The sequence below is a fragment of the Haplochromis burtoni genome, unplaced genomic scaffold (assembly GCF_018398535.1).
Source record: "Haplochromis burtoni strain Fernald_Lab_line unplaced genomic scaffold, NCSU_Asbu1 Contig_288, whole genome shotgun sequence".
In the NCBI taxonomy this organism is placed as follows: domain Eukaryota; kingdom Metazoa; phylum Chordata; class Actinopteri; order Cichliformes; family Cichlidae; genus Haplochromis; species Haplochromis burtoni.
The window spans coordinates 698,076-722,597 of NW_024582649.1; the positions used below are offsets into that span (position 1 = coordinate 698,076).

A 24,522-nucleotide genomic window follows, 5' to 3' on the forward strand; every position below is an offset into this window, starting at 1 on the left:
AGCTTTGTAAAAAACTGTACAGGAATCTCACTGAATCCTTCTTCATTGCGTCCTCTTCCTCAATTTCGTCTCTGCCTTGTTCTTCAGATCATTTTCCTTCCTCAGTACAGACAGTACAGCTCCTATCTTCCACTCTCACTCATTTTCCTCCTCTTTCTTCTCCTTTCCACTGTTGTCTCGTCCTCTTTTTCCTCTCCGTCTTTACTCCCAACTTTGTAGTCTTCATCATCTCCTTCCCTCTTCCTCCATCCATTTCTTTTTGTCCTCTGCCTTTACCTCCTTTATCTCCTCTTTTTTCTCCTTGCTTCTTTATCTCTCCCACCTCCTCCTCGTCTTCACTCCCCATACTTGTCTTCTTTCAAACCTCTCCCCTCTGATTTCTTAAGCCCTCTTTTCCTATCTTCTTTTTCCAACCAGTATCTCCGCTCTTCTGTTCCTCCACATTTTTAAAAAATCACTTCCTATTTCTGCCCCTGCTTCTTTCCTTCCTTCTTTCCTTCCTCATCCCCCTTCTTCGCCCTTTCACTGCCTGTTCTCCATTCCCCTGTAGCACCTCCTCCACTTTCATATACCAAACTGTTATCGCTTGGACTTTTCTTCCTGACACAATTTGTCAAATCCTGCCTGATAGAAAACACATTCTATTCATAAGGCGAGTCTCGCCTCCTGCCTTTCCCTCCTCCACCTCTTCCTCCCCTCCTCTCCCTCCTGACACTAGCAATTCAATTACAGCCATGGAGGCGATAGTGAGCCGGAGAGGCAGGAATATGACAGGACAGTTACAGAGTGTTTACACAATTAAACTTTTCTTTGACAATAGTCTCTCCCTGTGATGAATACCTAGCTCGCTTGTGCTTTCCGTGTGTGTGTGTGTGTGACCCCATATTTAGATTATTCCTGCTTTTATATATGTATATACTGTGTTCGGAAGAAAGTGCACTGCGGCGCATCCTTCATGGTTGCCTGTCTGATCTCCCATGGGTCTGCTCTGCCTTGTGGTTCAGTGTTTCCCAGAGAATTAGATTGCATTTATGGCTTCAGTGTGGGCAGTGGCACACACATCCATTTCTATGTGTATGAATCGAAGCAAGCCCACAGTATCTTAGATAAGTAAATAATGTACTTTTTATAACAATGATGAAGAGATGTACCTCTTCCGGCTGCTCCGTTTAGGATTCGCCACAGGGAATCATCTGCCTACATCTCACCCGATCCCTGCCATCCTTGTCTGTCCCACCGACCGTGTGCATGTCCTCCTTCATGACATGCATGAATCTCCTCTGTGGTCTTTCTGTGGTCTGCAGATCGCTTCAGCCTTTCCTCTCTAACTGTCAATTCTGGTCACTCCTAACCTGTCACCTCTCCTGCCTTTTTATAATTGCCAACACAACCCTACATTATAGCAGGTCTCTTTACTCACAAATCACCCCTAACACTTGTCTCCAACCACTTCCGCTTTGCCTACACTCTCTTCTTCCTTACTTCGCTCTGTCTGTTGCTTTGGATAGCTGACCTCAGCTATTTTGCTTCTCTCCAGAGCATACCTCCACCTCCAGGCTCTCTTCCACCTGCTCCTTACTCTCAATACAGATCACAGTGTCCCTGTGAGCATCATGGTCCACTGACACTCTTGCCTGACCTCACTTGTCAACTCCTCCATCACCACTGCAAACAAGAGCGGGCTCAGAGTCTATCCCACCCCCACCTTGAACCCGTCTGTCACCTCACCACTGTCTTGCTGTTTTGATGCAAGTCTTGCATCATCCTCACAAATCTCACCCATTACTTCAAGATATGGCTCATTAGTCACGCAGAATCAATTACAGTACCAGTAGAAGCTTTTTACAACTTAACATGTTGCGCCTCTTCTGTTAAAGTACACAGGACACTAAAAGTTCTGTCCAGTGTTTTCTAAGCTGATTTTCAATACTGTATGTATTTCTCATAGAACTTCCCTATGATCATTCCCTAACTCTTCCTAGTATCTCAAATTGAAAGTATCAATCACCTCTGGCCTGATCCACTTTTTCTTTCTGCCATTTTGTTTTCTCAACACTGGAAACATCAGAGCCTTTGAGATGTCTTTTAAGCACACTTCTGCTTCCCTGTCAGTCTGATTAATTTGTTGTGAGCTTCTCTTTTCAGCCACTTAAAGTTGCTAAATGACTCATTAATGTGCTACATGTGTCTGCCTTATCTGCTGTATTACACGCCTCTTGTTAAATTAGTGTGTTTTCCTCACTCTTCCTTTAGTTTGTCGTAGCGGCGCTTTGCTGTGGCTGCAGCGGCAGCTGGTGGAGGTTGCAGTGACCTTGCTGTAGCTTGCTTTGTTTCGCCCCACGCTCCTCTGTCACGTTAGCTAGTTATCAGTCGGACACAACGGGCTCCCTGAACCAGGCAACGTTATTAGAGTGTCTGACAATGATACCCTGTCCCACTGAGACTTCCCGGCAATTGCGCACACACACACACACACACACACACACACACACACACACACACACACACACACACACACACACACACACTGGTGGAAAGAAACCCTCAGTACTCTGGGTATTGTCCACAGATCACAGGCGTAGGTGAGTTGTTCTTTTTAATTAATCATTTGTCCTTCAAACGAGGGAAAGTTTCAGTGCCGTAGATAATTAGGTCCCAGAGTCGGGCGGCGGCAGAGCCGGTAGCCACCTGCTGCCTTTGTAGCGCTAATCTTTGTCTTGTAGGAGCGTCGTCCCCGAAGACGCCATGGCTACGCACGCCGAATGAGCAGAATGAGAAAACACCTCTGAATCCCCACATGATCCTGCTCCTCCTCCTCTTCTCTCTTCTTTTTATTCTGTTTGTCTTTTTTCCCCTCTCTGCGTTCTTTCAGACTCCCTCCACTCTTCCTCCTCTTCTTTCCTGTAATCTTTTACTTGTTCTTATTCCCTCCACTCCTCCTCTTCCTTTCACTTCTTTTACAACAGAACTTACCCCTCCTCCTCTTCCTCCTCCTCCAGATCATCTCTTCCTCTTTTCATCCTGTTATTCTTTTCTCCCAGTTCTCTACTCTCACAGCTTCCTCCTTTTCCATCTCGTCTTCTTCTCCTGTTGTTGCTCCCTACACTGTCCATCCTCTTTATACCTTCCATTGCTGTACAACTTATTCTCTCTTGACTTCCTCTTTCCTCCTTTCCATCCTTCCATCTAATATTTCGTCTACTTTTACACCATTTTTCTTAATTTCCTTCTCCTCCTATTCCTCCTCCATTTCCTTTCCATCTGTTTATATTTTCTTGCTCACACTTCCCCTACTTTTTCCTTGCTTTATGCCTAAATTTGTGCTTCTTTTCTTTTCCTCCACGCTGTTTCTTTTCTATCATTCTCATTTTTTTCATACCCATGCTCCCATTTCCTATGCTCTTTTTTCTCATTCTTTTTTGCTATTATTTCTCTATTTTGACTCTTAAACTCTCCTTCTGTATTTCCTTTTTTATAATTTCTGTTGCTTCTGCTCAGAGCCCCTTTGTTCCCTGCTCTTTCTTGATGCATCTCTACGATTCTTCATCTCTTCACCACCCTCCTCCTCTCCTTTGACCCTTTTTTTCTCTCTTAGACCCACTGCTCCTCCTTCTGTCTTCTTGTTCTTTTTATATTTTTCTTTCTACTCCAGTCGTCTTCCTGTTCTTCGTCACGTGGATTCCTTTTCTCTTCTCTCTCCTCGCCTTTCTTCCTTCTCTTGCTGTTTCAGTTCTTCCTTCACTTCATTCATGCAGAAATTGTTTAATTGCAAACAAGCACACAACCTGTGTGTGTGTGTGTGTGTGTGTGCGCGCGTGTGTGTGTGTATGTGTGTGTGTGTGTGTTAAAATGAAAAGAGGTGTGTATGACAGTGAATGTGATATCTCAAGTGAGTGAGTGTGTGTATGCATGCAGAAACTAATCCCATTAATTCAAAGAGAATAACAAAGACAGAAGGGGGGTGGGGGGGGGGGGGGTCCAGCTCCCCTGTCATTTGTCTGTCCTCTCTCTCTTCCATTCCCTCTCTCCCTCCATCATCATTATTCTCCGTCAGATCGGCTGCTGTTTTCCTTTAGGAGCGACTGGTGGTGGGATGGAAGAGAAGAAGAGGGAGGGGGTGGAGATGAAGATTTGTAGCTCCTCCTGGGAAGCTTCATGTCCTTTTCTTTCCCTCCTTCTTCTTCTTCTCCTTTTCCTCCTTCCCCTTTTGTTTCCCCTTTTTCCTCAGATATCCCTGCCTATTTTTCACTTTGTCCTTTTTCCATTCCTGTTACATTTCACTTTGTTCTTACTTCATTCTTTCTCCAACCTCTTTTCTAAACCTTCCCTTTACCCAAGTCTCATCGCCTTCACTTCATTTCATTTCTTTTTGCCTCCCTCTGCCTCTTTTCTCTTTCTTTTCTCTTCCTTCCTCCCCTTCCATCTCCTGCTCTCTCCACATCTTTTGCTTTTGCTCCACTTGTTTAGAATTGTTTGTTTTTCTTTTTCATTTTCATCTCCGGATCAAGTGAGCAGTGTGCACACCTATGTTTGTGAATGTGATAACTCAAGAATGAAGTGATGGAGAGTTAAGTTAATACCATTGTTGTATCTACTCAGATGAGTTTGAATGTCAGTGATTTTGACCTGAAGGTCAAGGTCACGTTTTTTGAAAATCTTCTGATGGGTAGCATGAGTGGTTGTCAGTATTTTTATTCCATGCTTCATCTACTTTCCTTTTTCTATCAAGGTTTTTCTTAAATGTCTTCTTTTCTTTCTGTCTACCTGTTTCACATTCAAATTTGTATTTCTCTTATTTTTCCCTTACTTCCTCCTTTATTTTCTCCAGTCTTTCCACCCCCATGCTTTCCCTCTCTCCTTTTTTCCCTCACTCCCTTTTTCTCTCATTCACCCCCTCCCCCCCTCCCTCCTGTCTTCCTCTCTTCAAGGACGTTTATATTATAAAGGATGAATTTGCATATTAATTCATTTCTTTCAATTTTTTCAGATTAGACGTTGTCAACACATATCAGTGCTGATCAAACTGCCACATCCACCAGAGACCTGACTGTGTGCATGCATAAGCGTGCATGGTTGTGCGTGTGTGTGTGTGTGTTAGGGGAGTTGCCTCCTGAAACAAAGAAAAATAAAGACCTGCAACAGAGGGAAAAGCAAGTAGCCTTTTAGTGCTCACCAACCTGAACAACTGTGTTGAGACATCATAAAAGGATTTACATGCTGGAAGGAAATGTTCCGGTTCTGCGTCGTGCTAAAGTTGCAGGAAGCGGCGTTGGTGGATGTAAGCTGCACGATAACATGTTGATCGCTGTCTGTGGTTAAATTGTGCTTTCACATTACCTTAAATGTTCACAAGCAAATAGAAAACAAATAACCCAGTATGTCTGGAATTACAAATATGGACTTGGATTAGCTTTTTTTAATTTGATGAAAGCTGTAGGAAATTAGCCAGCACAAGAGTTATCTTATCTTACACGTCTAAAGGATGTGTGCTGTAGTTTTGAGTTTTGGTTCACTTCCTGTTGTATTTTTTCTTTTCTTTTTCTTGTTTTACGTTTCTCATCGATCAGTCTGTGTTTTGCTTTTTTGCCCTTTGTCAGCCCCTTCTTCCACTTGTTTACTTTCTCTGACTGACCGCTTGTGTTTGAATCAAATTTGGATTTTGTGACTTTAGCATGTCTTCTCATTTGAGTCTCTTCTTCCAAGTGAACGATCGCAATTTGATTGTGATGATTAATCGTACCCTGTGCTGCTCTTTGAGAATTTCTGATGGAGGATGGGGCAAAAAAATTGCACATGACTTTCCCACTCTTTTTTAAAATTGTTACTGTGTTTAGGAGCAACATAATCCCTGACTGAGTTACACAGAGATGCACAGTGTTGTGTTTTTCAGTGAATGAAATAATGCATTCACAAACTGTGTATGAGTCAGCAGGAGGTGGTTGGGGCTACATGGAAATTCTACACAGGTTTTGACTCCAAAGTCTGTGGATTAGTTCAAAGAAAAATAATTTGGTGAGTCTGATTGAACTTACATGATCACAACCTTTCTGTAACCTTAACCAGCTTCAACTCTTGAAAATCTGAATACACTGTTACACATTCACAAGTACAGCTCTCCAGACACATCTGGGAATAATGCTACAACAATAACACTCCCATATTGCCATGCTTAATTCCAAGTGAATTTTGACATTTGTACACTTAAGCAACCTGGATTGTGTTCGTACTGAACACTGTTGGTCATCATGTTTAAGTGTAAGGGAACATTTCCTGGCTGTCTCTCCTCACATCGCTTCCTCTGATGGACGGAGAAGTTATGAATATGCAGCTGATTTCTGAAAGCTGACAGCTGCTGACAAATGAAGCATCTCACCTTACGTAAGCATTGCTACCTCCTGATTTGATGTAAGCTCACTGGCTGAACTTTGAAGGCTGCTGAAAAAATTGACTTCTTGTGTGAGGATTTCATGTTGTGAAGGGCCAGGCTGCCACAGGCTGTTAACCTATCAGTTAGGAGTCGTCTGAGCAATTTTAACTTTGCTAAAGGAAGCATCAAATTTCAGTCTTTCAACAATTACATGAGGCTTATTTTATTAGTTCTAATATCAGAAGATTGTCGTTTTCAAGCTGTTAACCTTAACCCTTTACTTTGCATCGAATCGCTGCGTCGTCCTCTTCTGATGTGTTTTGACATTTCCCCGTTTGAGTGTCATGAGCTGCTTTGATTTGATTGACGGGTTGACTGCAGCTGTGATTGGCTCACTGGCTGAACTGACAGTATGAATGTGTTTATTTGTTATACACCCATTTAAAAATGCTTCACTTGTGTTTGAGCCAATTACAGTTTTCTGCTCTGTACACTTTTGGTGAACCATCATAAAGTAAACTAATCTTTTTTTTTATTATTGTTGCTATGCACTGTTTTCAGTTTCATTCCACCTGGACTTTAGGTTATTTAGTTTCAGTCTGATTAATAACTTGCATAATTAAGTGTTCTATATTGGGATTTCTTACTTGAAATTATTCAAAAATGTACATACATTAAATTGCATGTGTGTATATATAAATATATTTTTTATGAAAAGTCTGGTTTTCTGTATTTTTTTTTTTTTACGGAACTAAAATGTTTTTGCACGTGTAGGTTTAGTTTTTAGTTTTTGTTGACTTTAATTACCTTGGTGGTTGTTAAACATGCCCATACAGTAACGACTTACAAGGAAGCAAGAAGACTTAAAACTAGCAGTTGATGGCATAACCTTACTGGAAGCATTTATTCAAGTTGTAAATCATATCCATGTATGATGACTTTTTAAAAAAATACCAAACAAAAAGGCTTCTTTAAAAATATTTCAACTTACCTGTTACATTTTAAGTGTTTTGTTTGACATTTGGAAGAACTAAATTAATCTTATAGAGCATTGTGTGATTTTTTTTTTTTCATTCAGTTTATTTTGCATAATACACTCAGAAAAAGAAACATTTATCAGACTCAGTTTTTGTATTGTCTGTTGTTTTATTGTCTGCAGTCGAATCCAGCAGTCCCAGTCTTCTGGCTCCTGATAACTCCTTGGAACGGTCCTTCTTCATCCGGATGAAATCTACACTCACAAAGAGAGGCGTGCACATCAAGTCCTCAGGATATAAGGTCAGAACAATGTATCGCAAAAATAAGTTGAATTCTAAAACTGGAACTTTGGAGAAGGGGGAAAAGAAAAGTCACTATGAAGTTTTTCATAAAAACCTCTTGTGTTGAAGCTGAAAGTCAATCTTTCTTCAATCACATATTAATTATTTGATTTAAACTGTGTGCACCCAGGCAAAATTACAAAAACCATCTAACAAATTATGGAGCTGCAGCTAAATTTTTGAAAGACTGGATTTTCTAACATGGGTATGATCATCTCCCTTCATCTGCTTGAGGACAAATCAACTCATTACTGTTTTTAATCTGTGATTCATGTGGAAATTTATAATGTAATGAAAAAATAGGTACTTTGCATGCTTATGTGTCTCCTTTTCTATATACAGTAGTTTGAAAAGTGTTTGCCTTCATCATGCCTCCTATTTTTTGTTTGTCACACTTAAATGTTTCAGATCATTAAACAAATTTAAATATTAGACAAAGATAACACAAGTAAACACAAAATGCAGTTTCTAAAGTGTTTATTATTAGGGGAACAAAACCCAAACCTACATGGCCATGTGCAAAAAAAAAGGAATTGCTCCCTAAACTAATAAGTCTTTTACATCGCTGTGGAGGGTTGTCAAGGTCATGCCACAGCATCTCAATCGGATTCAGTTTAGGACTTTGACTAGGCCACTCCAAAGTCTTCAGTTTGAGGTCACGAACAGATCGCCGGACATTCTCCTTCAGGATGTTTTGGTAGGCAGCAGAATTCAGGGTTCCACTTACCACAGCAAGTCTTCCAGGTCCTTAGGCAGCAAAACAGCCCCAGACCATCACAATAGCGCCACCATATTTTACTGTTGACATGATGTTCCTTTTCAAAAATGTTCTGTTAGTTTTATGACAGATGTAACCGGACACACACCGTCCAAAAAGTTCAACTCTTGCCTCGTCTGTCCACAGACTCTTTTCCCAAAGGTCTTGGGGATCATTAAGATGTTTTTATGCAAACGTGAGATGAGCCTTTATGTTCCTTAGCAGTAAGCAGTCTTGGAACTTCACCATGGATGCCATTTTGCCCAGTTTCTTTCTTATGGTGGGGTCATGAACCTTAAATGAGGCAAGTGAGGCCTGCAGTTCTTGGGATGTTGTTCTGGGGTCTTCTGTGACCTCTTGGATGAGTCGTCATTGAACTTGGGTTAATTTTGTTCACCACTGTTCCATGTTTTTACCATTTGACTCCAGCACTGTGGTTTGCTGGAGTCCCACAGCTTTAGAAATGGCCTTATAACCTTTTCCAGATTGAGAATCTCAGCTACCTATTTTATTATAATTTGGTCCTGAATTTCCTTGGATCGCAATATGCTGTCTGTCTTTTGGTCTACTTTTTCTGGGGGCCATTTAGGTTTGGATTTCTTTTCTTTTCCCCCTTAATAATAAACACCTTCATTAAGAAACTGCATTTTTTGTTTACTTGTGGTATCTTTGTCTAATATTTACATTTATTTGGTGATTTGAAACATTGAACTTTGATAAACATATAAAAAAATAGAAACTCAGGAAGGGGGGAAACACTTTTCATGCCATTGTGTATGTTTGTCTGTCAGCTGCTGCCTTTACCAGTCATCTTCCTGCATCTGTATCTCACCCTAGCATCCTCTCTAAGACAGCAATGCTCTGCATGTCCTCTGTTTACTCCATCCATAAATCTTCTTCATGACTTCTGCTCTTTGCATCATCACTCTTAAACCTGCCTCCCTCTCATTCACACGTGTATTCTGTCTTGCTTCTACTGACTTTCATTCCTCTTCTCTCCAGAGTATACCTTTACCTCTCCAGGCTTTCTTCCCCTTACTGTCTACTCTGACTCAGTCATCATCTGCATAGACAATAGTCCATGTATACTCCCATCTATCACCACTGCAAACAAGAACAGGCTTAGAACAGATTCCTGTTATCTCTCTGCATGCCCTATACCATCCTCAAATACTTCTGTGCCACTCTTGACTTGCAGTACCACACTTCCTGTCTTGGAACCCTATCAGGTGTCTCTAAATCCACAAAGAAACTTCCACAGCATGTCTTTTGTCCTGTTTTCCTTCTCTCACCCCAACCGGCCGTGTCAGACAGCTGCCCCTCCCTGTGCCTGGTTCTGCCGGAGGTTTCTTCCTGTTAAAAGGGAGTTTTTCTTTCCCACTGTTGCCAAAGTGCTCATAGGGAGTCATATGATTGTTGGGTTTTTCTCTGTATGTATTATTGTGGGGTCTACCTTACAATTTAAAGCACCTTGAGGCGACTGTTGTTGTGATTTGGGCACTGTATAAATAAAATTGAATTGAACTGAACTCCTTCTAACCTCGTCCATACTTCTCCATCAGCACTCTCAAAGCAAGCATCGCATTTGTACTGCTCTTTTATCAACATGAAGCCATACTGGTAGTAATTGTCAACTCTCTTCTAAACCTAGCTTCATCAACTTTATCTGTCTGTAGTTACTACAGCTCTTCACAACAATTCTTGAAAATCAGTTTCAGTACACTTTTCTCGATTCCTGTGTCATTATTTCACTCTCCTACATTGTGTTAAATAATATGGCTAAAAAGTGCACTGCCCTTGTCATCTGATTTGAATGAAGTGAACTTAACAGAACTGGGCTTTCAGTTCACACTTCTGAGACTTTAAAATTTATGTGGAAAAAAAATGTTAGATGAAAGTGACACTAGAACTTTGGCTGTCTATTACAGTGAAGGACTTGTCTGTTCTTCTTCCGCTTTTGCAGTTACAGTAACCTTGGTTTGATCTTGTTCCCATGCTTAGGTTTGTGATTTTTTTCTGCATAAAGAAAATATGCATGTATAGGTGTAACATCAGGACTCTAAGCTCTGCGACCGTCTCACTATTCACAGATCGAGAAGCCGGATTAAAGGGGATTCTTTGGGCTGCCTTGTTTGTGCGTGAATGTGTGTGTATGTGGGGTCACTCGTGGTTTATCCCTGACTAATACATTCAATTCTCCTCAGGAATGATGGCAGACAGCAGAGGAAAGACAGAGGAAAAGCTGTCAAAGACAAAACAAAATCACTAAAAGAACTTACAGATTTCATTGATACATTGTCTGAACCATGAATGGAATAGAAACTCAATTCAAACACTAGCATTATCAAAAATATAGCACAGGAAGTATGTTTACTTTGCTTTTTCAGCTTTTGTGTGAAACAAGTTTTTGTGTGGACCAGTTTGTGTTTTTGTTTATGAGCTGGGACACATAACCACAGGACACATATTTTATGTGGTCCTTACTTTGGAGGACACACATGGAAATGGTTCTTTGATAGCTCAAACTTGTTTGAGAGTTTTTGGTAAGTTTGGATTTTGGGCATTTGGGCATTAATATGATGATAGATGAAGATAAGGAAGAAGTGCCAGTATCCTCATAAAGATTTACATAAAGTTTACTAGCATAATAATTGGGAGACCTAAACAGACTGGTACTTATATAGTACTTTTCTAGTCTATTTGAGCACTCAAAGCACTTTCTTATCCATTTACACACATTTAAACAAGCACATTTTAACTTCACACACTCCAATAGATAGCTTGAGGGGAACTCGGAGTTCAGTATCTTGCTAAAGGATGCTTCGACACGCAGACAAGAGGAGTAGGTGATTGAAGAGCCGGCCTTCCACTTTGTAGAGAAAGTGCTTTACCTCCTGAGCTACGGCCACCCAATGAGAATAGAGCACATTTGTATTTTAGTAGAGACTACGATACAAAACAGATATTCACATATGTATTTTTTCAATTTTATTTTGCCTTTATTTATATAGGTAGTGCCCATTGAGACTCAGTGTCTCATTTCAATTCAATTCAATTCAATTCAATTTTATTTATATAGCGCCAAATCACAACAAAAGTCGCCTCAAGGCGCTTCATAGGTACAGAGAAAAACCCAACAATCATATGACCCCCTATGAATAAGCACTTTGGCGACAGTGGGAAGGAAAAACTCCCTTTTAACAGGAAGAAACCTCCAGCAGAACCAGGCTCATTTATAAGTGAAACCTGTTCCAGACAAGCAGATAAACATAATCATATATTAGTACAGACATTTGCACTTACATACACATAATGACACTGGTATAATTTTTGTCCACCTCTAAATTGGACATCAAGTTTGAGCTGACCAGCATACAGGTTATTAGTGCTTCATAGTTATCATCTATACAAAGTCTGAGCTGATGTCTTTCTTTAGCTTCTTCGAGGCCAAAAGTTGCATTATCATACATCCTGATTCTCAATACAAAGAAAGAAATGTAGGTGAATGCTTGTCTTCATATGAAAAAGTTCTCTGACTTTCCTTTACTTGTTTTTTCCCCTTCAGGTGATCCACGTCACAGGGCGCCTGCGGATCAGGATGGCTCTGACGCACAGCCGCTCAGTGCCCAATCAGATCATGGGGATGGTGGCGGTGGCTCACGCTCTCCCGCCGCCAACAATCAACGAGGTTCGCATCGACTGCCAAATGTTCGTGACCCGAGTCAACATGGACCTAAAGATTGTCTACTGTGAGAACAGGTAGAGCAGAAAAACTGAGTTTTTTTGTTTTGTTTTTGTCATCTGTTGAAAAAGAGTGCACAATAGTTTTTATGAAAAGAACGCAACAAAAAAGCAACATATAGGTCTTTAGCTATCATTTTCATTCTTAATTTTGTTAGTCTTATTGTATAAAATGCTTTTTAGTTTATATTTAATACACTGATTAACTTATTATGGGTTACATATAGTTTATAGATTACACAAATGAATGAAAACTTTTTGAGAAGACATGTTTTTATAATAATATCTAGTCCCTACCATGTCTTAGTAACACTTCAAGAAACGTGACATGAACAGCAAATGACATATTACACTATCATGATTTATTGGACAAAAAGAAATTATTAAAAAATTAATAAATAAATTAATAACATGCCCAATAACCCAGTTTAAATCTCAGCTGCACTTATTGCTGAATGTGCTGCAGAAGTAAACACTAGCTGTCTTTAACACTGTCTACTGAGTGACTGGAAACAGTTTTGTTTGTTTCAAGTCAAAGTTTAGAACTTGTTTACTGTTTTGGGCAAGTTTTCTGAAAATCTTGTGATTTCGATAACTTGAGAAGAAGACGGGTTTTGAAATTGATACTAGAAGGTTGAGGGGTAGCACTGAAAGTTGCCAGTGTTTAAACTTGAGTGTAAGTGAATGACACTAAAAACATTCTCGGTCAATATGACACAAATTTCTGATTCCACTTTCCGCTCAACTTTGCTCTTAGGTATTTTACACAGTCTGGCCTTGGGGTGAATTTGGTGAGACGTCCACTCCTGAGAAGATCGGCAACTGTCTTCAATGTTTTTCACTTGTCGATTATCTTTCTTTTAATACAACTTCAAATTGCTTGGAATGGCCCTGAAATTTCCCAGACTGATGGGCAGCAATTGTTTCTTTAAGATAATTATAGATGTCTTTCCTCCTTGACATTGTGTTAACACATACCTGAATGCTCCTGATGAGCAAACTACCAAAATGTCAGCTTTTATAGAGGCAGTCACAATTTCTGATGATCAGTTAATGATGTACTGACTTATATCACCTTATATTACACACACATTGTGTACATAATATTTCAGCTGATACATATGAACATAGTATTGCTGAATAAATGATATGTTTAAGGACATTTTAAAAGAGTTTTTATCTACAAAATTATCTGTTCATCTTAGTTTATTTTGATTGGACATTTTAGAGTGCTCCACTTATATTGTGATTAAATATCACAAGAAATTATTCCAAAAAAACTGACTACCGACTACTTCTGCATTCATCTTTCACACCTGCTGTTCAAGAAGAAAAGTTGCCTTCCCTGTCAGAGCATCTTATTCATGAGAACCCTGACCCAATCCTCCCCGGTTTAACAGTGAAATATGTGTCTGATGGATCTATCTCCTTTGCTCTGTCCAGATAAAGCAGATAGGTATCAGGATCTCATGCAGGAGTTAACCGGCCAACCAAGGAGATTCATATCAGGCAAAAAAAAAAAACCTTCATGTTTTATTATAGAAAGAGAGGAGGGGAAAATGATAGTAGGCAGATTGCTTTATTGGTGGGTGGAAAAAAGGGACACAATGCGAGGCAGATGATGATATTCAGTGCGCAGCGACAGAAAGCGTCTCTGTGGTGAACAGGCAAGTGTCGCTCCCATTACAGCCCCATTTTGAGGATGAGTTTCTAAGAGAATGAGAAAATGGGAGGATGGGTTTTTCTAAAGAACAGAGTGTGCTGTTATCTGCCTGCCAGACATTAGTCCTCCCACCGCCCACTCGCTGTCACAATGAAACTGGGGAAATTGTTCTGTCTATCCTGTGGCAAATTTGTTCAAATTAAAGCTTTTTAAAGCTCACATGTGTTACCTGTACAATAGACAGGCAGCTTCAGTCTCTGTTGTTGGGTTTATTAGCTTTTTTTGCCTCCCCTGAATCAGACTTCGTAATCATCGAATACCAGAACTGCAGAAAGAAAATTGTCTCAGTGTGACAAACTATGTATTTCAAAGTTTCACAACATTTCCACTTCCATGCAGCTTATTGTGGTGGGATATGGATGCAAGATTATCATCCAAAGCAAAGCAACAGAACAGAACATGGGGAAGTGGATATTCTTTCATCAGCAATTCCACTTATAAAGGAGCAAATATAATCTTTGTTATTGATTATCAGAATTAGATTCTTTCTTCAATTTTTGCTGACCGCTGGCAAATAGATACGGTGGCCCTGAGGTGCCATTTTAGAACATTTCAGAAACATATCAACAAAATTGAAAAGACAACAACGTTCTGTAAAGCACGAAGAAATCTCGAAAACTCAGCAGCACTTCAGAAATCTTAACAACAGTTCAGAAACCAAAGTGAGATGTCAGAAAACACAACATTTTGGAAAATATCAAACAGAAAAAGCTAAACGAATGCAACTGAATAACATAACCAGCGTGTGGTTGTGGTGTTTCGTTGAAAGTGGCGTAAAAAAAACAAATGATGACCAAAAAGTTTAGAACTTTCAAAGAAGTGAAACCTGTGTAGCTTCATTTAAGTGAAATTTTAGAAAAAAATCAAAATCATGGGGCCTTTTAGACATGTATTTGTGTATTACACATACAGTTGAGCTTCCACTAGGGGTGGCTGTAGATCAGGAGGTATAGCAGATGATCTACTAACTGGAAGGTTATTGGTCCGATTCCTGGCTGCTCCAGTCTGCAAGGCCAAAGTATCCTGAACCTTAAGTTGCTCTCTGAATGTGAATGCTCGAGTGCTCAAGTAGACTGGAAAAGTGCTAAAGAAGAGCCAGTCCATTTACCACTTTGGAACGTGTACTCTTTGTTTCAGAATCAGTGACTACATGGACCTGACTCCAGTGGACATTGTGGGGAAGAGGTGCTACCAGTTTATTCATGCTGAAGATGTGGAGGGGATCAGACAGAGTCACCTTGACTGTGAGTATTGGAACCACCTGACTGAGTGCTGTTCTCTGATTGGGCAAAATAATTTTTTCCTTAGTAACTTTGGAACTAGCAGTTTATAAGCCAGCTTTTCAACAATTTTTGCCTACAGGTTAAACACTAGTTTAATGTACTTTACCTCTAATCCAGTGAATCTGTACATTTGTTTCATAGCAGTCATACTGCTAGATTTCCCTCTTCAAAGTTTAAAACCACTTATAGAGAATCCCTGCTCTCCTGTATCTTTGAAAAGTTTTCGCACAGCAGCAACTCTGCAATCTTATTACCCTTGTCAGGAGGCATAATGCACCCTCTGACACACACCCAAGCAGAGGCTTGGTATCCATGTTTAGTGGCTGTCTGGATGATTTGCGGCGTGCTGTTTGTTGCTGCAGTCACATCTTTACAGTGGCGGTAAAAACTGAGGAGGCGTTCAGAGCAACACAGCGTTTCACGGTTTGTCTGAGGTAGTGAAGGCATTTAGGCAGAACGCCAAATAATAACAAGCGGCACAGCAAGGACGGCTGGCGTGATGGGAGTCGAACACAGGCAGCTACAGTCAGATTCTGTCAAATATTGTCCACTGCGGCTGATTGCATTCAGATATAAGGCACAGATATTTCTCTGAAGACCCTTTTCTATTAACGTGGTTTGAAGGCTTAAAGCAGTGATTTGCGAACTGTATCAATAAAAGCTGTAAAAGCAATAAAATGCTAACTTTTCTGAGATTTGGTTTAAATTACTCAAACTGCTCTGAAAAGTCATGGAACCAACATTCTCAGAGATGTGGAATGACTATTGAATATGATGAAAACTGCCCTCAGAAGCTGGTTTACATTAATACTCTGAAAGAACGAAATGTTTCTTCCACTGAAAACTCTACATCCAGATGAACAGAATCAACTTTCTGGGATTTCCTTACCTGGATAATTCAGTATGCATCAAGACAAAAAAAAAAACCCCAGACCAGTTTGTTTACCAGTATCATTTTACTCAGTGTATTACAATTTACATCTTATTAAGAACATAGGTCTAGGGCATGAAGTCGGTTGGCTCACTGGCCTTTTTGTCCCACTACATCTACACCTTAACCAAAAGAAGCTTTTTATTCTCTCTTCCTCCCCTCATTGGTGGCAGTTTCTTCCTGTTCAAAGGGCATTTTTCCTTTTCACTTTTGCTTGGGGTTTTCTCCAAGTGCCTTGAGGCATCTGTTGTTGGGATTTGGTGCTATATAAATAAAATTGCATTGACCTTTAACTTAATCTATAAATTTATTGGCACTATGATGACTTTAATTATTTCCTATAATCTTTATTTGTCTGAAGATGCATTTAGTTCATCTCTGTTTGAGGCTGCAGTTTGTTCTCCTTCTTTTAGCCTGGCTGTGGCTCAGAAAGCAGAACAGGTCATCTACTAACCGCAAGGTTGGTAGTTTGATCTCTGACTGCTCCAGTCTGAGTTCCAAAGTGTCACTGGGCAAGATATCGAACCCCATGTTGCTCGTGATGTGTTCATCAGAGTGTGAATATTAGATGGAAAACACTTGTAGATGTAGAACAAAGTACTTGGGTGAATGAGACATACTAGAGTAAAATGGTACTATATAAGAAGCACTCCATTTGATTTGAATTAAATTTGGGTTTATGTTTGAGCTTGGTGTTAACGTTTGTTTAGGCTCTTTCACCTGTGAAGGTTTTGAAAATTGGAATATTACACTGGTGGAAATGTGTGGAAGGCCACTGTTGATGGCATACCACTAGAAAGGCTTCAGTGTTTTTATTCCTGGACGAAGGCCTGTGTAAAAATAAAGATATTGTCATTTATTTTAAATAGGGAGGGCCTTTGTTTTTTTTTTTTCATTTGAAGCCCATTTCTATTGGTTGTAGAAACAACAGACCAATCATAGTGCATTTAGTGGTATTAAGAAGGGGTCTCCTTGTTGCTGAACAGTGAAAGAAAATAAATCACACACACGCACAAATGGCAGTGTTTGATTTTAGTGTAGCTAGTGGTCTCCTGCTGGTTTGATTTTTTTACATGCACTCTGAAAACAGAGGGAACTGACTTTAAGCCTTTGCTGTCAGTGTTATGTTAAAAGAAATTATTTGATACTGTGTTGCAAATTATTCTATTAGTCCTAAAGGTCTGCTAACTTTCACTGGAAAGGAGGGCCCTTAAATGACTGTACTTACTGTACTTACCTCATCATTTCTCTGCAAATAGAGATTTTTGCCGGTCTCTTTAAGCTCTGACTCCCGACACCGGCCCTTACTGCTGTTGTGACACAAATGAAACATGTCACATAGCTCATCAACAAAAAAAAGGCAAGAAAATATACCAGCATGGAGCTCCCTGAAACTTTTTCAATTACCTTCTCCAAAAGTTCCTGAGCTCTGAACATCCAGAGTGGCAATCAGGAAGTGGCTCTATGGCGGCCTGGCGGGGTCAGGCAGAATAAGGGGAGGGGGGCAGGTTAGGATGTGTAAAACAAAAAAAAAAGGGGGAAGTATTGAGGGAGATTATTCCTCTCTGTCTGCAGTGAGGATGTGAGGTCAGGGAGGCAATCTGGCAGCCAACGGTTTAAATGACTTGGTTTTAGTTGAGCGTAGTCTAATACAGCACCTCCAGTCACCTCTGCTGTTCATTTTATTCTTCCTCTTTCAAAATTAATTTCCTCTGTGAAAGGGGGGCTTTCAGAAATAGATGGCTACAGGGCACTGAGGTTCTCCATGTCTTTTCTCTTTTTTTCTTTCCATCCTCACCGTCAAATGGAGCGCGGTCAGATTGTTCTAAAATCAGCCTTTCTTTGGGGCGGTTTAATTCGGTGGCTTTATGAACTCGCTGCTGATTGTGTGGAAGCTGATTTCAGACAGGCAGGCTAATGATTCCTAACTTTTTTTTCTGCAGACATGGGGGAACTTTCTGGCTAATTGGATAGCGACAGAAAACGTTTGTGTGGACATCAAATGCAAACACAAAAATAAAGAGTAACATCCAGTTTTATTTATATTGGCTTGGTTTTTCATCTTGATACCTTTAAATGTCAGATAATCATTTAATACAGTGATTTAGAGGCATGTTCTTTTAGTTTTTGTGTTCTTTGTGTTCTGGCCAATCAAAATGAGCTCTTTGCACTGGATGTTTGTGTGAAAGAAGAGCCAGACTAAATACTAGACATACCAGGCCTCCACCTCTATGTGCCTGTACTCAAACTACATCCCCAATTCAGAATCTTCTCAGTTAAATCGTAACCGATCGTTGAATCATTCATCATTTTCAGTTGAGAAACAGACTTTCTGCACTTCAATTTTCCTGTTTTTGTGGAACAGCAGCAGCTCACACTCTCCGATTTTTTTTGGGTGGGATTTCCACATCTGCTTCTGGTTACCCCATTGCAACATGAGTCAAATAGTTAGGGAATCAATCAAGGTATATTTTAGAGGGATAGCCTATTCTCTCAACAGGGATCTAAATTTTAAAAGGCTTCTTTTCAAGTGGAGGACGAAGCATGATCCCTCTCTGTGAAGAGGCGTCTCTCTCTAAGTCTCTATCATTACCTGCTGACAGCTGGTCTAAGCTCAGGTCAGATCTCAAAGTCAATCTGTCCTCGTTTCCACTCAGAGAACAGAGAGAAAGAGAAGGAAGAGATAAAGGGTGAACTTTCCTTTTCAAAAAGAAAGGGGGGAAACGGAAAAGAGTGATTTGTCGGCACGAAAAGGAAAGAAATACTCAGCACAAGGGCTGGGAGAGAAATTCATCTTTTCTCAAAGAAAGGGATAGAGATGGGAACTAGTGATTTACAGACAGAAAAAAAGGCAGGACAAAATGCTAATTTTCACACTGAGAGACAGGCTGACGAGCCGTTTCATGTCTTTTTCAAAAGGGGCAGGAAGAATGAGAAAAGAGGAAGGATGAAGATGGGATAATTCCCATGTTTTCACATAGTGAGAAGGATCACAAAATGCATTATAAGTAGCAAAAGAGAATTAAGGAAATAGAAGAAAGCGAGAAGAACTTTGCAAAGAAAGGAGAAATTAGAAGATGGTGTTGTAGTTTAACGGAGTGATAGGGAAAAATGTTCAGTTGGTTTTACAGAAGACAAGCACATCCATTACATGAAGGTGAAGATGTGTTAGAATCTATTGTGATCTGTGTTAGGCATCAAGTGAAAAGTTCATGTTTTCATAATGACTGATGAACACAACACTAGTGTCACTCATTCTTGCCTGTCCCTGACCTCTCTCATGAGTGACTAGGTGACATGATGTGTGTGCTCCAGGTAATAGACAGTAAATCACAATACAGCTTGTTAGGATGGCAGTGGTTCAGACAGCACAGCTACCCAGCGGTACTGCTCAAGGCAGTCCACATAAAAGTTTGAAAGAGTTTTGAAAACAAAAGCAGAAAAGGTTCTGAAAGATTAAAACCTAACATCAGAACATATGTCACAGTGGCTGTGAATTTGATCCGAGACAGTTGGCCTAGAAGACAGAAATTTTAATGACTTATTTTGAATGAATTTCTGGTTTTTTTGGACAGTAATCCAAATTGAAAGATTTGGATTAATAATTGAATTTAAAAGAAAATTAGAGACAAAAAAGATTTCTAGGTCTTTTCTTAATATCATGTTTTAATCAAATTTATGGGAATTAATCTCTTCACCCTCTTCAGCCGGTCATGGCTGATGGCTCCCTGAGCCTGGTTCTGCACTGACCTTTGCCCATTTAGCTTTGATTGATAGATTTTGGTGATGTGTCACAGCCTGCCAAAACTGTATTTGTTGGGTCAGTGATGTTACATAGAAAAGGATATATAGGTTGACGATGTTACATCTAAGACAGAAAATTCTGGGATTTAATATTTCAAGGATTCATCATGACAAACTAGTCATCAATCATCATTGGCACATTTTAGACTGAGGGCAGTGGACAGCCAAAGAGTTTGTTACACATGTGGAATCTAAACATTTTGTACCAGGAAAGATTTAGTGCTACTTTCATTTATCATATTTTCTTTGCCATTATTCGTCTAACAATACAGTCTAACAATATTCTATGGACCGCAGACAGTAAGCAAGACAACCCTGAAAAGAAATGTCATTGTCAAATGTGTGGTAATAAAGTCTGAATAACTTTTACCAGTAAGAACTATGTCATTTTCAATGTAGAAAACACAGACAGTATTTAACTGGTGTACAAGTTACTTGCCTACAACCATGTAAGCATTTTCATATGTTCAGGCATCCCTATTTTGACAAAGTTACTAACATCAGTACTACAAATGAGAAGTTACTTGGAAGATGCAGACTTGTAAAACAGCAGAGAACTGCTAATGTATAAAATACAGTAGTAAAAAGATATTTGGTTACTTTGTTTAACCATTTTCAGGTTAGTTGCAAAGTTTTTGCAGGTCTGAACCTCCCAACTTAAAAGAGAGGGAGAGACATAAAGAGAATAGAGACTAAATGCATTAGTTGTTTTTTTTAACAATAGAAGCAAACAAAAAGAAAAATCCCAGACAATGTAGAAAAAAGACACAAAGAGAAATTCTGATTGTCAGAGTTGAAGCAAGACATGGGGGAAGCTGGCTTTTCTAGGGAAACAATCAGGAAGAAAAAAGAATTTCATATTTTCAGACAAAAGGAGGTTTGGACATATATGAAGTTGGAAAAAGACATTTAGAATTAGCAAAGGAGAAGGCGATACAATAGTGAAAGACAGCCAGGATGTTTGGGAGTGAAACAGATGATCGTGAGACATGCAAACGCAGAGGAAAATAAAAGAATGAGAGAGAGTGAGAGACTAGCACAGAAGAGAAAGCTCGGTGGATTTAAGCCTGCAGGCGTTTTAGTAGAGCTGGTCTCTCTAGACCAACACTGCCTTTAATGAATCCACACACACTGAACGGCTTTTTTTTTTTATCTGTTGCATACAAAATGCACACACACACACACCTGTGAATCTACCCACACATGTAATATTAGTAAAACACACAAAAACTGAGTCTTTAGGGACAAGCGAGGAAAAAGGGCATACAAACATAAACTGCAGAAAACACCGGACAAAGTTACAGGAGCGTCATTTGGCGACTTTTCTGTGACTTTCCTTTAACTTGAAGTTCTTGTTTTGAGTAGATAAATCTGCATATTCACTTCAACTTTTTTCCATCAATTTTGCCACGTGTTCTAACTAAAGTATCTGAAATCAATGAAATACGAAAGTGGTGAAAGAAGTCCTCAGATCCAGCAATGGCAACATAAGACTACTTCTTAGTAAATGTATTTAAGTATGAAACTAGTCATTGAGCAATAAAGTGCCATCTGTGACTGGTACTGGTGAACTTATTTTAGGTATCGCAATTCAATTCAATTCAATTTTATTTATATAGCGCCAAATCACAACAAAGGGTTCCTGTTCAAGGTTGAGCTTCTATAAATCTTTTATGTACAATCAGACTAAATTAGACCCCCTCAGTTAGGCTTCCCCCAGACCTAACAGGGTAAATCAGTCCTATCTTAATCTGGGGCCTCAGTTAGTGCCATGTTATGGCATTAGTGGGTCAGAGCCATCACTCTCAACTTGTCATTTTTCCACTGAGAAACAGAACACAGTGTCAAAATAATGTCGTATTGCTTACTGCCCTACATCAGTCTATGAAGTCTGTATGTACATTTAATATTAGAGTAAACAGTTCAGGACATGCAGTAAAATCAGAATTCTCAAGTAAATGCAAAACCAAGATTGGAGTCATATGCTGCTGAAGAGAGAGCTATCATCCTGAGAGCTATCATTGCAGCACTAGCAGCTTCTGGCTTTTGCTGCAATGATTTGTTCTGAAATAAACAAAAAATGATGAACCAGGACCCTGGATAATACACCAGTCCTTTGGGAAGGGCTCCTCGTGTCTCTATTAAGTGTAAGACCTTAAAATAATAGAGATTATTCATAAATCCTGAACAATCAAACGACCCCCTCTGAGCAAACTAAATGATGTGTGTCATCCGACTTCATTGACAGTTAGAGCTGGGTATCATCTGCATAGCAATGAGAATAAATGATGCTGCCTAAGGGAAGCATAAATAATGTAAACAGATGTGGTCCTAGTACAGGATCCTGTAGAACTCAATAATTAGTCTGTTATATAGATATGATTTCAACAACTACAAACCACTACCTTTATAAACTACACCATGCTCTAATCACTGTAATAGAATATCATGGTCAACAGCATCGAACGCTGCATTGAGGTGAACACAGAGATGAGTCCACTGTCAGAGGCCATAAAAGTATCGTTTTTAACCTTCACTAAAGCTGTTTCTGAGCTGTGATGAGCTCTGAAACCTGACTGAAACTCTTCAGATAAGCCATTCCTGTGCAGATGATCAGTTAGCTGTTTTACACTTACTCTTTCAAGGATTTTTGAGATAAAAGCAAGGTTGGTGATTGGCCTATAATTAGCTAAGACACGTGGCTGGGTCAAGTGATGCCTTTTTAAGTAATGCTGTAATTAATGCTGTCTTATAGGCCTTTGGTATGTAGCCCATTAACAGAGGCAGATTGATCATATGTAAGATTGAAGCATGAATTTATGGCAGGACTTTCTTGAGCAGTCTTGAAGGAATGGGATCTAATAGACAAGCTGATAGTTTGGAGGAAGAAATTAATGAAGTTAACTCAGAAGGAGGATTGTAAGGCTCTCATGCATGTAAGGCTTTAAAAAAAGCTTGATGTGGTTAAAGAACTTGAATGGAAGGTTTTTGAACTATACCAGAGCTGACCAGAAGAGGGCAACAGAGGGCTAGAGCCATGGAAACATGGTGGTATAAATACAGACACACACTCACAAACTGTCTTTTCCTGCAGACCTCCATCCTTCAAATTTTTGACACACTGAAAAGCTATTTCCATGAAGCAATTTCACTGTCATAAATTAAAGGTTAATGTGGCACAGGGTAAATGAGGTAAAGGTAATCTGAAAGGTAGATGAAACTACATGGGAAATCCAACAGATTCAAAATGAAGAAGAGATAGGGGAAGACAAGCAAAAAACACTAAAACACACTAAAAAAGGAAAAAAATGAAAGACCAGAGGTGTAGAGAAGGGAAACAAACAGTGAGAGATAAACAGAAGAACAATGGCAAAAGTCAAAAGTGTGACACTTAGTGAAAGAAAGCAAGCACGCCAGAGGAAAAGAAGGGGAAAAAGTGAGGTGGAGAGACTTTAAAAGGGAATAGAACTCCTTTAATCTATTGGTCTCTCTCCTGCAGCCTCGGGCGAGCCTCCAGCACTCCCTCTCTCTCCCTCTCTCCTTCATTAGTGGGTGATCAGCAAGTGAGTGATTCAAAGATGGAGGGAGAGACAAAGAGGATGGTGTGAACAGATGGACAGAGGCTGGACCATAGTGTCCAAGCCGAAATGTCTCTGCTCTCATCTGTTGGCCTAACTCATTCATCTTTACCAGGCCCAGGTGGCTGCTTCATTTTGACCACTACAGCTTCCTTATTTCCAATACTGTTATTGTAGTTTGGTTTCTATGAGTAGGTATTGAGTGCTTGCAAAAAGAACAAACAGCTGATTTCTAAATACATTTGATATTCATGCCTTCGTTTTCTTGCTATCATACAGATTTCTGAGCATATTTCTGTTATTCCCAGTAAAACACTTAAGAAGGTAGCCTGAAGCTTATTATTTTTGTATAATAAAACTTAAATTCTGTTAGCAGAAACTGTGCAACACCCAAGAATTCAAATCTTGGAAAGTGGAATCCATTGCAACATAATATGGAAATATTGTCTGTGTCATTCACAGTAACAACCACACAGGAAGTGCAGTTGGGTCATTTAGGCTCCCAAGTTAAAACCCCAACATTTACAGTATTAAAAAGCATATTTACAGCCTATAAAACACCAGATCTCGTATCTATGGATAGTATTTGCCTTCATAACAAATGTTTGCTTTTTATAACAAACCCCTTTGCGGTTGGATAAGGTTTAAAGTTAGGCACATAGAGTAGCACATTAGTTTATGGACTCAGTTGCTTGTTTTGCATAATATTGAACAGACCATTAAGTCAATTTTGTAAATTCTGGCAATTCTAAGAGTAAGAAAGGAGCATTACCCAAAGTATAGTTATTGGCTAATGATTTGTAATTACCAGTAATTTGCTGTGCAAGGATAACATCTGAAGTCTAATTTGACCATGCACACACTGACCTGTAAGGTCGGTGTAACGGTAACACCCTTTGGTGGATATATAGGTTCAAAACCCCATGTCTACATTGCGTTGTCCTTACTAATGATGACAAAGCCACAAACTGTTACTTTCAGGAATATCAAATATCTTTTTTTTTTTTTTTTTTTTTTTT

General features: G+C 39.5%; 1 protein-coding gene across 3 annotated transcripts in view; it reads left to right on the forward strand.

The window, feature by feature from the left end:
* The window catches only part of LOC102310091 (neuronal PAS domain-containing protein 3), a 358,526-nt gene that overhangs the window by 319,124 nt on the left and 14,880 nt on the right, over window positions 1–24,522 (forward strand). For all 3 annotated transcript variants that reach the window (XM_005941008.3, XM_014339622.2, XM_014339623.2), the window contains 3 exons: window positions 7,527–7,645; window positions 12,009–12,202; window positions 15,045–15,151. In XM_005941008.3, coding sequence (XP_005941070.2) covers window positions 7,527–7,645; window positions 12,009–12,202; window positions 15,045–15,151 — 420 coding nt within the window. The remainder of the gene's footprint in view (window positions 1–7,526; window positions 7,646–12,008; window positions 12,203–15,044; window positions 15,152–24,522) is intronic.